Raw genomic sequence first — 15,589 nt, forward strand, 5'->3', positions numbered from 1 at the left:
AATTTTGGTATAGGTAATAGTCACCTGACTTTCCAAGACTAAATACTGGGAAAGTTCTGCAGAGATGAAAGCATAATGGTTCAAAAAATTATTAACAATCAACAGGTAAGGGTGTATTGTTACAAACTTAACATAAGATTTGAAAATGTTAGGTGAACTATCAACAATAATTGTGATATATAATTGTCACTATTTGTAATACAAAAGTGACCCAGAATTTATTCCTGAAGAAATATTTCAGAATAAATCCAGTTCTTTTGGACACTGGACTGACAAAAATGTTCTAAGATGTCAGGTTACATAATATGACATTTATTTTAATTGTTGGCTACCATTTATTGGCATTTATTCTTCTTTAAAAAAATCCAGTTCTAGATGATCACAACTCACCAATAATCGTTCCAACAAATGTAAAAAATATGTCTGCAATTTCACAATGAAAACGTGTGTTTTTTATGGAATCGCCTTCTTGTAATAATTAATGGAAATTTCTAACATACTGTTTTGTTAAATTAAATGTTAGGTAATTCTTTGAAATGTAGTTTTGATATAAAGTATTACTCTATAAAACAGTAATGCAATTCATAATTTAAAATTCATTCTGCCCCTCTATATTAAAGTGGCAAGCTCCAATTGTCAGCAGTAACTTTCATGATGATTGTCAGCTAAGCATTAATATTAAAAAAAAAGATAAAGAGCATAGAGATTTTTTTCAGTCTCTTTCTCTTAGGGTAGCCAAGTTTCTGCGAGGAAGCCATCTTTCTTCATATTTGTATTGGGTATTGTGCATGTTTTAGTTTCATGTCCCTATCACCGATTTAAAAATATGCCAAATGATATTGGGTTGTATGTTTTCAGGTGATCCTTGATCACAAGTTTGGGCATTCTTGAACTTGGGCATTCTTGCACATATTGCATCTATAAAATGGGCTCATCAAGGTCCACTCTGGACCTGAGAGCTATATGTTCAACTGACAAAAGAATAATACCATTTGTTAATAATATTATTAGTAGATTGGAGCCAAACATAGTATTTGAATTGGATCAAATTACTAGCAGTTGATGATAATTCACATTGTGTGTTCTGATCAGCCACACTATTTAATTTGAAGTAAATACCCTGCTTTGATATACAGTTGTCTATAATGGCAAATTAAACATTAATTGATGAATGTACAAGAAACACGACATTTAATGAAGTCTTACATTGACATCACGCTGTTGCACGGTCTCAGAATTATTCCCTTTGAATTATTTTTGAAACACAGTCATTGGTTTCAGGGAGACAAACAGAGCAGCAAATTTGTTGACATCAAGCTCCACAAACAGCAATTAAGCCAAAAGATTTGTTGCTGTTTTTAATTATTCTGTTTAAAGGAGTTGATGTCGGCCAGAACATCTGGAGAACATGTTAATTCTCAGTGCATAGTGTTATACTGGCTTCTGAAACAAGCAGTCAACGCCTCTGTTTAACATCTCATTGGAAATAAAGAACAAGTATTCAGTTAATGATAAGGGCTTTAGTTTATATAGTAAATCCTTATATCCTTATAAATGTTAGGTAATTCTTTGAAATGTAGTTTTGATATAAAGTATTACTCTATAAAACATAAAACATAAATCCTTTCTGATCACAATTTATTTGTCCAAAAAAAAACTATGGACACTGAAAGTTAACAAAATATATATTTAAGATATAAAGTTAATTATCTCTCTACCATTAAGCAGTAAGAACATTTGAAATCTTCACCTGGCAGCAGTGCCTATCTGAAATGTGGAGTTACCACACGTGAAATGAATTTCTGGGATGTAAGCAACAGACAGACTTCCCAATGGGAAACCAAAGGCAGAAAATGCCACTGCCCTGATAATACGATGCGTGCTATGCCATGTATACTTTTATATTTCTTTGTACTGCAAATTTACATACTAAACCTTTACTTTGTGGATTTCTCAGACCTGCAGCATAGGAGAGTTGTAGTGCAATGATATATTTCAGCAAAATATGCATCTTTTACACTGAGTTCACTGAAACATTTTCTACTTATGGACTCCATAAAGTGCACTGAATAACAGGTACTCTTATAAATTGCTCCTTACCTCCATTGGATTACTGCAAATTGACTTTTGGTCATAGAATCTTAAACGATGTTCAGAGTAAATAGAATTAGAAGCCAAAGTTTTATTTTTTTTCTAACTGGCTATAGTGAGGTGGCTAGCAAATGTGAGCTTTATTAATTCTTTGAACATATTAATTTGTCATAATTAAATGTTGAATTGGTTAGAACTAAGCATAATTGTGCGCATTATCAAACTAGATTAAATTGAACAATATTCAATAAGCACTAGAGGAAATAGAAAATAATGTGTTTTAGTAGCGTGCAATTGGTCTCAGCAGTAATAGCCAACATAGTTTAACAATATTTATAATATTATAGTATTAAACCGTCACGTCTCTAACAACCACCTTGAAATAAAGACAAACTATACTGAGAATATTTTGAAATTTGCTCATTTCAATTGTATGATTAAGTAAGATATTGTTTTCATAGCATCCAGCAAACATGAATTAGCTGCATATATATATATATATATCTCTCTATATATATATATATATATCTGCATTCGTATTTGTTTTTATAATTAATATTCCAAACAGGAGAAAGACTGATTTGTGATTTAGATATCTAGAAATTGGAAGGAATTAGATGAGGTTGAAAATGGTTCTGAAATCTTCCAGCAACTAGGCAGCAGAGGACATGCCAGAATTAATGGACATTAAGCAAAACACAAAGTACTGGAGGAACACAGCATCTGCACAAGGAATGGACAGGCCTTGGTTCTGGTTGAACCATTCTTCAGACTGATGGACTGGGGGTGGGGGAGCTGGAACTGTGGTGGGGATGGGGAAGGGCTCTGCAATGATTGGCAAATAGGTGGAGATCTAGTGACAAAGGTTCAAGGTGAAAATCAGACAAACAAGTGTCAGATAAGGAAAGGAGATTAATGAAATGTGATATTTTTGTCCCTGGGTGGCATGGAGGGATGTGAGGAGGTTGGTGGAATCCAATAGCAGAAGGCTACAACTAGAGGTCCTCTGGAGTGGTCCTTAGTAAACAGAAGATGCACAATGTCCATGTTTGCAAGAACATGAGATCTGTCATCGGGAAGGAGAGAGGTGGGTGTAGGACTGAGTGGGGTGAGCCCACATTTTGAGATCTAGTGAATTTTAGTGAATGCTTGAGTCTGCAAGAATCGCAAGATTTTTTTGAGAAGTTTGGGAACTGTGCTCCTTCTCTAACTAATAACCAAAGAATGTAAATAGAAGCATTTCCAGTGGAGCCAGCACAGCAGGTCCTTATTTCCTTTCAATGCCAAATCTCCTGACATCCCTCTCACTTCCTAACCTACGGAACCAGTTCACAAACATTAACGTTTAATGTCTGGATAGATTGGATGTGGAGAGGATGTTTCCACTAGTGAGACTATCTAGGACTAGAGGCCATAGCCTCAGAATAAAAGGATTTACCTCAGAAAGGGGATGAGGAGGAATTTATTTTGTCAGAGGGTGGTGAATTGATATTTTTAAGGCAGAGATTGATTCATTCTTTTTTTTTTAATTTTTTAAAAAATTTATTTATTAGAAGTAGACATATTATAAAATGTAGTTACATATTATAGTAAAAAAAAAACTTTTCATATACATCAGTCATACATTATTAAAATTTTCCATTATCAATTACTTCTGCTTCTAGTATTTTTATTTTTTATAGAAAGCGAGAAAAAGAGAGGGTAGAAAGTTACAAATAAAAAAGAAAGCAAAAAAAACAAAAAAAAAACAACACAACAGAAAAACAAGGGAGGTGGAATGGGTTACCTGTAATACATCAATGGAGATAGGTTCGTAGGTTATAAAGTATAGAGTATAGTTTTTCATCTGTTCCTGAGTTCAAGTTTCAGCTGGGTCCTCGTGCTGTGCCAATCTATCCCTTCAGATAGTTAATGAATGGAGCCCAAATTTTATGGAAAAAGATTGATTTATTCTTGATTGGTATGAGTCTCAGGGGTTATGGGGAGAATGCAGGAAAATGGGAGGGAAAGATAGATCAGCCATGATTGAATAGCTGAGTGGACTTGATGGGCCAAATGGCCTAATTCTGCTCCTATGAATTATGAAATTGGGCTCCCAAGTCAGTGATTATGGATTTTGTTTCTCTGGCTTGGTCTAATCTTTTTATCTTTAGTAGATTATGTGAATTAATGTGCCTGCAGAGAAATTTATTTTTACATAAGTTGCAACAACTGTCAAGTCACAGTCCATGATGATATTATGCTGTCATACTCATTGTGATATTTTCCTCAAAAAGACGATTGTAAAGTGTGGATATGTAATCTCAGAATTAAAACCCCCAGAAGGAGGTCATTTCATCCAATATATCTGTGTCAGCTCTTTGATAGAGTTATTCAATTAATCCAATCCCTTGCTCTTTCCTCAAGGCACTATAAATGTTTCTCTGAGAAGTATTTATCAAATTCGCTTCTGAATCTTATTACTGAAGCTAGTTCTGTAACCCTTGCAGGCAGTGTGTTCCAGATTGCAGGAATATGATGTACATGTTCTTTCCCAAGTATCTTGCATCTCTGATTTCCGATCCATCTACTACTGAAATCTTTATTTACTTTATTCACTTTGTCCAAACACATTCATGACATTGGACAGTTTTCTTAAATCTCCAAAATTATATTTGACCTGTGAAAACAGTCCCAAGTTCCTTCAGTTTCTTCACACAGTAGAAATCTTTCATCACTGGCAGTTCTGCACGTTCTCAAATACGTTGACATCCTTCTGGAGATGTGGAGCTGAAATTTAAACATAATGTTTAATGAGTACTCAACATAACATTTGTTTGTACTCTATTATATTATTAATACAGCCAAAGATTAAAAAACTGCTGTTTTAATAACTTGCCTGTCCTGCCAGCTTCAAAGATTAGCCCCAGGTCTATCTTTCATAGACAATAGACAATAAGTACAGGAGTAGGCCATTCGGCCCTTCGAGCCAGCACCGTCATTCACTGTGATCATGGCTGATCATCCACAATCAGTACCCCACTCCTGCCTTCTTTCAACATATGACAGTCCCGCCATCCCGGGAATTAACCTTGTGATCCTACGCTGCACTCCCTCAATAGTAGGATTATCCTTCTTCAAATTTGGAGACCAAAACTGCACACAATACTCCAGGTGTGGTCTCACCAGGGCCCTGTACAACTGCAGAAGGGTCTCTTTACTCCTATACTCAACATCTCTTGTTACGAAGACCAACATGCCATTTGCTTTCCTCACTGTCTGCTGTACCTGCTTGCCTACTTTCAGTGACTGATGTACAAGGACACCCAGATCTCGTTGTACTTCTCCTTTTCCAAACTTGACACCATTCAGATAATAATCTGATTTCCCGTTCTTGCCACCAAAGTGGATAACCTCACATTTATCCACATTAAACTGCATCTGCCATGCATCTGTCCACTCACCCAACCTGTCCAAGTCACCCTGCATCCTCATAGCATTATCCTCACAATGCGCCGTTATTTCATCTTTTATAATTGCCTCCAACATCTTCCACACCAGCGATGTCAGATTAAATGGTCTATAATTCCCTGTTTTCTCTCCCCCTCCTTTCTTAAAAAGTGTGATAACATTAGCTACCCTCCAATCCACAGGAACTGATCCCGAATCTATAGAACATTGGAAAATGATCATTAATGTGTCCACGATTTCTAGAGCCACCTCTTTAAGTACCCTGGGATGCAGACCATCAGGCCCTGGGGATTTATCAGCCTTCAGTCTCATCAGTCTACCCAACACAATTTCCTGCCTAATGTGAATTTCCTTCAGTTCCTCTGTCACCCAAAGTCCTCTGGCCACTAGTACATTTGGGAGATTGTTTGTGTCTTCCTTAGTGAAGACAGAACCAAAGTACCTGTTTAACTCGTCTGCCATTTCTTTGTTCCCCATAATAAATTCACCTGTTTCTATCTTCAAAGGACCCACATTTGTCTCAAATATTTTTTTCCTCTTCACGTACCTAAAGAAGCGTTTACTATCCTTCCTAATATATTCTTGGCTAGCTTACCTTTATACCTCATCTTTTCTCCTCATATTGCCTTTTTAGTTATCTTCTGTTGCTCTTTAAAAGTTTCCCAATCCTCTGGCTTTCTGCTTATCTTTGCTATGTTATACGCCTTCTCTTTTATATTTATACTGTCCTTGACTTCCCTTGTCAGCCACGGTCACCTCTTACTCCCCTTAGAATCTTTCTTCCTCTTTGGAATGAACTGATCCTGCACCTTCTGTATTATTCCCAGAAATACCTGCCATTGTTGTTCCACTGTCATCCCTGCTAGAGTCGCTTTCCAGTCAACTTTGACCAGCTCCTCCCTCATGCCTCCATAGTCCCCTTTGCTCAACTGTAATACTGACACTTCCGATTTTCCCTTCTCCCTCTCAAATTGTAGGTTAAAACTTATCAGATTATGGTCACTACCTCCTAATGGCTCCTTTACTTTGAGTTCCCTTATCAAATCTGGTTCATTACACAACATTAAATTGAGAATTTCCTTCTTCCTTGTAGGCTCCAGTACGAGATGCCCTAAGAATCCATCTCGGAGACACTCCACAAACTCCCTTTTTGGGGTCCAGAAACAACCTGATTTTTCCAATCTACATTCATGTTGAAATCTCCCATAACTACTGTAGCATTACTTTTGTTACATGCCAACTTTAACTCATGATTCAACTTGCATCCTATATCCAGGCTACAGTTTGGGGGCCTGTAGATAACTCAAATTAGGGTTTTTTTACCCTTTAAATTCCTCAGTTCTATCCATGCGGACACTACATCTCCTGATTCTATGTCACCCCTCGCACGAGACTGAATTTCATTCCTTACCAACAGAGTTACCCCACCCCCCTGTGCCCACCTGTCTGTCTTTTTGATAGAACGTATACACCTGAATATTCAGTTCCCAGCCCTGGGCCTCTTGCAGCCATGTCTCTATAATTCCCACAACATCATACTTGCCAATTTCTAACTGAGCCTCAAGCTCATCCACTTTATTTCTTATACTTCACGCATTCATATACAATACTTTATCTTTCCAACTGTTTTAAAATTGGATCATTTAGTTTCTATGACTTTCCTCATTCTTTTGACCAAAATGTATCAATTGTACTTCTCTGGATAAATTACATTGCCCATTTTTTTCCCCCCTATCCAACTCTCAATTTTTTCAAGAACATTTTCAATGGCCTACACATTGCAAAAATGTATTTAATACAATAGACCCAGCATGGGCAGAATGGACTAACAGACCTTTTGTGCAATATGATTATCTGATTATTTACTTCAATTAACCAGAAGGTGTACAGATAAATCATAGCCATATTTTAAAACTTAAAGTTTGAAATTAAAAATCTGGACCAGAAATGATTTCTTGTTATTTTGTAAGACTTTAAAGCCATTTCCATTAAGCATGTGCACAATGCAGAACCCTAACAACGTCCTACATTAACAGAGATATAATTGTTTTAATACCATTCATTCATCATGCCCTTTGCTGTTTGGTCACCATTCATAGCTCCCACTTTGACATTCTCAAAATCATGTTGATCTCTTTTTGTGTATTTTAGAGATCCTTCCACATTACTGTTAAAATGGGAGTGCCGGGAATTTGTGACCACGTTGGAAGGTCACAAGACTCTGATAATGTACAGCTGAAATCCTCTTATGCCCTTTCCATGGAAAATAATAATTGCAGACTATGTACTTTTCAGTAAATAGAGCTTAAATTTGGCAGACAACTCTGGGTGTATTCAACAATCAATTATTTCAAATAAATTCACAGCTTCTGATAGCCGAACTAATAGGAGGAATGTTCTCTTGAGAGGATTTAGGAGGTACCTTGCAAGGGTCATCATTTGGGTCTTAAAATTTGGAAGTTTATTGTGATCACTTAATTTCATCTGTATGTCACTATCTTATGTATGTGTTATCCTTTGTCTTTTGCTTTTTCCTGTTTATTTTGCTTATTTTTTCCTGATGCTTGCCATGATGTGCAGAAAGTGAGAAATCATTCCAGTGTTGCAGTAATGATCTTTACCAAGTGACAATTCTGAATGTTAGCACTCAGTTAGAATTGTAACTATTCCTGCTTTTCACTTAGAGTCATAGAGTGATACAGTGTGGAAACAGGCCCTTCGGCCCAACTTTCCCACACCAGCCAACTTGTCCCAGATACACTAGTCCCACCTGCCTGCATTTGGCCCATATCCCTTTACACCTGTCCTATCCATGTACCTGTCTAATTGTTTCTGAAATGTTGCAATAGTCCCTGCACAACTATCTCCTCTGGAAGCTCGTTCCATACACCAACCACCATTTGCGAAAAAGCTACTGCTCAGATTCCTATTAAATATTTTCCCCTTCATCTTAATCCTGTCCTCTGGTCCTTGATTCCCCGACTCTGGGCAAAATTTAGGATTAACTTCATGCAGTGATTATGTTTTTGATAATTGATGATATTATTTAGAAATTAGTAGAGATTTGTTGTTCTGAGTGTACGTTTCAGACAGTTTCAAAAAATCTTCTTTGCAGGATGGTACATCTGAATCTGATCTCATTTTGAAAATGAGCATCCTGATTATATAACTTTCTTTTTTTTAAGTTTACTCACCTCACCCAAAAGATACCAACATACCCCTGCAATTTCTATTGCTATTCTAGAGCCACAGTTTATGACAAATCATGTAAAGTTGAAGGATGCAACTGCCAGTTGTTGCCACTCTCTTGTATATTATCTATTAAATGTTTGCAATTCCAGTGTTAAAACCCAGAACATTCTACTGCATCACTTGAAAGCCTACATTTGTTGAAGCATGAAGTAAGTCTTTTGTTTTGGAATGTGAAATCCTTTCTCTGAAGTCTTGAAAATTTTATTGTTAAATTGATGTGTCATTCTGTCAGGGCATAATATAAGCTACTTTTACAAATGTTGATGCTTGGAAGTAGAAAGGCACAGTTGGAACTGGATGGGTAGAAAGGAAATGCAGATGCTGGTTATACACCAAAGATAGACACAAAATGCTAGAGTAACTCAGCAGGACAGGCAGCATCTCTGGAGAGAAGGAATGGGTGACATTTTGGGTCTAAACCCTTCTTCAGACTGAGAGTCAGGGGGGAACAATTTCTATTTCCACTTCAGGCAGTAATTATGCTTTTGATAATTGATGAATGACATAATGTAGAAGTGTTGACACAAAATGCCGGAGTAACTCAGCGGGACAGGCAGCATCTCTGGAGAGAAGATATGGGGTGACGTTTTGGGTCAAGATCCGTTTTCAAGTAATGTAGACATGTTGTTGCTCTGAGTGAACATTTCAGGCATAAAGTCTTTCTTGCAGGTCAGTACATCTGAAGGTTTCATGAGCATTATAACCTTAGCTTTCTACTCACATACTGTATACGATTGACTAGAATGGGAATTGGCTTGCAATGAAGACAGTAACAGCTGCTTGTGACAATGCTATGTACTACAATCCCTTCAATTGAAAATGAAATAGATCTTAAGGCTAAAGTTGTACAAAGATCATGATACTTATTTTGGTGAAAGAATTTATAAAATCCAAATTTATTTTGAAATTATTTCAATGGTGCTGAATAAAAGCCTGAATAAAATATAAATGAACCATTATGTCATATCTGAAAGTCAATAAAATGTTGAATGTTCCACTAATGGTTCAAGCTTGTATGTCACATAATAATCTCAAATGAATGACAAAAAAGGTGGAACACAATAAAAACAAATGTTCACAGGACAACAAGGAAGCCATCAAAGCACTGAATCAAAATATAACTTAGTTGAACTGAATACATGATCGTCAAAAGCAACAATATACTCCATGAGGGATTTAGTATGTCATCAAAGTCTGAACTGTCTGGTAAGTTTGATATAGTGTTTCTTTTTTTAAAATATCTCCTTGAGCAGTACAATTAGTTTGAATGCATTGTTCACAATGTCCACTTTATTCAGTTTGCTAAACTGAGTTTATAATGTAATTATTTCACATGAATAACATTTTCTGTCCATATTAATAATTTTCAATTGATTATTTAAATTAATCCATGCATCTATAGCATCTGCAGCCGTCTTCTTTTTCCACGCAAGTTGGGGTCAAATCATTAATGAATTAAACTCTTTAATGTCTCCACAGATGAGTCACCTTCATCCAGAGGTGCTGCATTTGTCCATGAGGCTCTAAGCACAGAAGGATATTGAGACCACAGGCAATGGGAAACCAGTATCTGTCATCGATATTATACCACCCAGGTTCACTGTGCTGAAAATCGTTGGAGAGATCTTACTTATTTTGCTCCATAGGGCCTTCAGAACTGCTTCTTGATCCTCCACAGGACCATCACTGGATAACATCAGTTGTTATGCCAGGATTTGCTGGAGGAGGCTATATATCTGTCATGTCTATGTGCAGCAGTTAAAATGCCTGACGTGCAATGACTTAAGTCACCGGCATATTTTTCATGCGATGGGTCTTTTCATAGGTGAACCAGTCAGTTTGCTCCATTAATTGATGCCAAAATAGCAATCTTTCCCGAAAATAACCCCAAGATATTACCTTACATAGTTGGACAGAATTTAGAGACCTCTCCACCAAGATTCTGCGGCAGATATCCAATTCTCTGTGTGTGTTGGAAGGAACTGCAGATGCTGGTTTACACCGCAGATAGACACAAAATGCAGGAGTAACTCAGCGGGACATGCAGTATCTCTGGAGAGAAGGAATGGTGATATTTTGGGTCAAGGACAATCAAGGAAAATGTAGAATAGTTCATTGTTAGGTGTGGAGAAGGTGACAACGAAGCATACAATCAGCAAAATGTAATCAGGACAGTGCAACTAGTCGGAGAAATAGGATGGAGAGGGGACATTTTTCTTGATAAGCCTCCCCTTTGATCTGTGTTTTCACACCTTGCCCTTCCATATCTCTATGTCTTCCTCTCCCCTGACTCTCAGTCTAAACAAGGGTCTCGACTCGAAATTTCACCCATTCCTTCTCTCCAATTCTCTGTAGCTGGGTTGGGCACAATCAGAGAATCATCCTTGTGAGATAGTTTGAATGCTAGATACTCTAGATGCTTGGCAGGTAGAATGTTGCACGTCCGCAAACATAAGAAAGTTGCATACATTTAATGCACAGATTATGTTAAATCGTTGTACAAATATAAATTATGTTTTTCAGTCATAATTTTTTTAATTAAACTTTTGCTTAAATCGTAGAGTTAGTATAGTACAGCAGGTATTGCAAGGGACTTCCTTATTTTGTTACAGTATTTTCTATTTATTTAGTGTCAGTATCTCAGGTTACAATAAAGATAAATGGACATAAAGAAGTACTGGCTTTACTTGACAAATAGTAGCCTTTTTACATAACGGTTTTCTAATTTTTGACATCAAGGCATTTATTTTCGATATATATATGTGTGTGTGTGTGTATATTGTTTGTACATATACACACACACACATATATTATATTCATATATATAATATATATATTTTGTGTCATCCTTTTCCAAATGGAGCAAGTTTCCAGTCTTATTTTATATGTATGCCAGAGCCTCTGCATGTTGCTTGTTCATCCTTCTACAGTATATGTGTAACTGAAGATTTCAGCAATGTTCAGTCACTCGTGGGACTTCTATACCATGTATTCTCCAGTCATTAATATATCCATGTAGGAATGTTTTGACATCTTCCGGTTGCAACTAATAAATGTTTTTCTCTGAATAACTGTTGCATGTGTCATTTCAATTATGTATTTTCAGTATATCAAAAAAATGATGCAGGACACAATTCACTGCTCACAAATTAAGGCACATAACCTTTTTAAAATTTAGTTTTAGCATACCACTCTGTCATAAAAAGGATGCTACATACATTCATTAAAATTAACATATTCAGTGACGTATTAAAAACTAAGAATCTGTTTCAGTGGTTCATAAGTGAAGTACTATGTAACTGATCCACATCCTTCATTAATATGTCATTAGGAGTTACCTCATCTGAGCCAGTTTAGTAGTTAAAATTAAAAAAAAATACTTCCATGCCTTCAAACTCAAAGCATGAAAGTGATCTGAGATCTCCTTCTTATTGAGTCCACATCACAAGATTAGAAATTGTTCAGCCAGAGCTGAACACACTTCTCGGCATCTGCATACAATGGCTTCTTGAGCTTATTGCACTTCTTGTGGAAAGATTGGTGGAAACAGGGCATGAATGCTCTTTCCTTGACCCCTGGGATCTCCTTATTAATGTTCATTGAGAGCCACTGGAAAAATGAACATGTAGATGAGAATCAATTGTGATGTCCTTAATGTGAAATCCTAACCTTGATGACTAACTGCTGTGAGAATTGGATTGGATTATGTATTGGAGAATTCAGTATCTGCCAATAAAGATTGCTGCCTTTTGGAAAAGGAGAGTAAACATACTACAAAATGCCAGAGTAAAGAATTGAAAACTACTAACTTTAATCTTCTCGTGTAGATGGGGTAAACCCCATTTGAAAAGGTTACATGTAACATTGATTAAGTTTGTCAAGTAACAATTTAAAATATGCAGCTTACACATTTGATTTGTGTCATCCAATAACTGATGACATTTTATTAGTAATATTAGTACTGCCTAGAATATGTGAAGGCATGCATTTATCAAATAATAATAAATCAGCATAGAGAATAATATTTATGATTTTGCACTCTGAACATCCTATGGACAGAGACTGACTAACTTACTGCTATTTAGAGGCTTCCTTCTCACTGTATCCACATCGTGTATTCACCCCCAAATTTACATGACATAATTTCTGAAATAGCTTGAAAAGATTTTAAATAAATGCGCTTACTTATAATGAAACTTTAAGCGTTGTTCTGCAACCTTATCGTCGATTCCTCTGCTTGATGATTAGTTCTACAAATTGACCAGGATTTCTAACTATTTCACAACATTTCAATTCAAAAAGCATTCTTTTTATGTAGATTTCCCCTTGTTTAGTGTTGAAAAACATACGTTTGGACTAAATCTAATCAGCATTTTAGCCTGAACCTTTCAGAATTATGTTGTTGCCATTTGTCACCTATAAGAAATAATAGGGGTGTAATATTTGTTAAGAAGCAAATAATAACAGACATTTATGAGTGCTTGGGATTTCATGGCTATTAATTTTGAACTTTTGACTGCAATATTGTTTTACAAGCTCGGATGCTGTTGGGGCACTGATGAACTGTGACAGAAAAGCTCCCATTATACAAGAGACATTTATTACAGTGTGATATTTAAACACAGAATGGAAAAAGTATAGGAAGCAGCGTAATATGATGGAGCTAGATTAACTTCTCATTTCTGGTTTCGGTGGCAGTGGTCATTCCACAAGGTACAAAAACAGATAGGTTATGTGTCAGAAACTTTACCCCTTTGCTTTCAGCATAAGTAATGTGCTCTGTGAATGAAATTAATGCTTGATCAGCAATCACCCATATGCCTCAAACTTTATATTCGGATAGTAATTACTTTTACAATGCACTTTCATTTCCTTTTATCACAAACATGTTATTATTCCTAATTTTAAGCCAATCACCCAGAGGAACTGCATGTGGTGTAAATCAGATATCCAATTTAAATCCCAACCTGATTTTAATTCCCAAATCTTCAATGACTTGAACTAACAAAATAGGTAAAATGCTTATCTGACTTAAAATCAACCCAGATCTCACTGTACGGGTTATGTTAGACTTAAACTGCTCTGCTTCATTGTTAACAATTATCTCATGGCTTTGAAAGCTCACTGGTATATTCTGAATGAGTATGGACATGTAGGGAAAGTATGCTGCTCTCTATTGGAATTGTGCAGAATTGTATAAATGCAGCAGTACATTTTAATTTTGGTACCTTTTGGGCATTGTTTGAGATGTGACCCAGTCATACGTGATTGATTTTGTGCATTTACTCTGAATCATTTATATTCAGCTGAATCATATATTTAAAAAATAAATGAGGCATTTGGCGTGAAAGGGTCTTTAGGCAGTTACAGTCACTTTCAGTTTATGGAACACAGCTAGGTACTGCGTTGATTATTATTTTCACTCATATTCAGAAATGTTTGTATTGATACTGTAATATGTTATAATTTAGAATGCTGCATATATATTTAATTTTGAAATTAAGCTACTGTTCAAGAACCATATTAAACATAACAGATGTTATTACATTATTTGACCAAAAACAGAGTTGTCCTGACATTTGTTCACCCAAACCAACAAAACATGAATTACCTGGCAACATTATTGGAAGAAAAGACAAATGACATTTCAGGCCAGGACTCTTCTTCAGACTGATTGTAGTGAGGGGGGAGGGGGAGGGGGGTGTAAGCTGGAAATGAAAGATGGGGAAAGACAAAGCTTGGCAAGTGAGGGGGATTTGAATGGCAGATGGCTCAAGTAGGTGACACAGGCTAGAGATGAAAATAAGACAAACATATGTCTATTAAGAAGAGAAGAGGAGTGAACTGTACAGCTAGAGGGATGGATATAGGTGGAAGGGAACAGGGGAGGGTGGGGGCAGGATATTGTGCGAAATGGGTGATCGCCAGGGTGGGAGGGGGCACTGGAAAGGCAGAGCTTTTACAGAGTATGATTCAATGTTCATACCATTTGGGTTTAAGCTATCCTAGTGGAATATGAGATACTGTTCCTCCGGTTTGTGTGTGGCCTCACTCTGGCATGGATGAAAAGGTTGGTCTGGGAATGGGGAGTTAAAATAGTTAGCAACTAGGAGATCCAGCAAGCCTTGGCGGACAGAGTGCAAGTGTTTGGCAAAACAGTTGCCTAGTCCACACCGATGTAAAGGAGGTGCATCAGGAGCAATGAATGCAGTAGATGAGGTTTGAAGAGGTACTTGTGAACCTCTGTCTCATCTAGAAGATGTGCTAGGGCCCCATGATGGAAATGAGAGAGGAGGTGTAAGGTTAGGTGCATTGCAGAGAAGAGTACTTAGGGAGGGATTGGGTTGGGTGGGAAACGTTGATCGAGTCAATGAGTTGCGTATGGTGTGGTCTCTGTGAAAAGTGGAAAGAAATGGGAATGGGATAATATGGCTGGTGGTGAGGTCACGTTGAAGGTGACAGAAATGGCGGAGAATGATGGATGCAGAGGTTGGTAAGGGGGGAGGGGGGATGGGGGCTGGGGAACCATCCTGGTGTACATCCTTTTTTCCAGCTTTCTTCCCCCTACTTCAATCAGTCTGAAGAACGGTCTCTATCCATTCCCTGACCTGCTGAGTTAGACAATAAGCAATAGACAATAAACAATAGGTGCAGGAGCAGCCCTTTGAGCAAGCACCACAATTCACCGTGATCATGGCTGATCATCCACAATCAGTACCCCGTTCCTGCCATCTCCCCATATCCCTTGACTCCACTATCTTTAAGAGCTCTCTCTAACTCTCTCTTGAAAGCATCC

The 15,589-nt window shown here is 37.0% G+C and overlaps 1 protein-coding gene across 3 annotated transcripts in view; it reads left to right on the forward strand.

Annotated features, from left to right (window-relative positions):
- The window catches only part of pcdh7 (protocadherin 7), a 377,653-nt gene that overhangs the window by 25,610 nt on the left and 336,454 nt on the right, over nt 1-15,589 (forward strand). Inside the window, exon 2 of one of the 3 annotated variants that reach the window (XM_033026688.1) lies at nt 10,273-11,864. The exons of the other annotated variants lie outside the window; for them this stretch is intronic. Within the exon in view, the coding sequence (XP_032882579.1) occupies nt 10,273-10,320 (48 nt within the window). The 3' untranslated portion in view covers nt 10,321-11,864. Of the gene's footprint in view, nt 1-10,272; nt 11,865-15,589 lie in introns of those variants that run through there. 3 annotated transcript variants of the gene reach the window in all.

This window comes from Amblyraja radiata, chromosome 1, assembly GCF_010909765.2.
Source record: "Amblyraja radiata isolate CabotCenter1 chromosome 1, sAmbRad1.1.pri, whole genome shotgun sequence".
Taxonomy (NCBI): Eukaryota; Metazoa; Chordata; class Chondrichthyes; order Rajiformes; family Rajidae; genus Amblyraja; species Amblyraja radiata.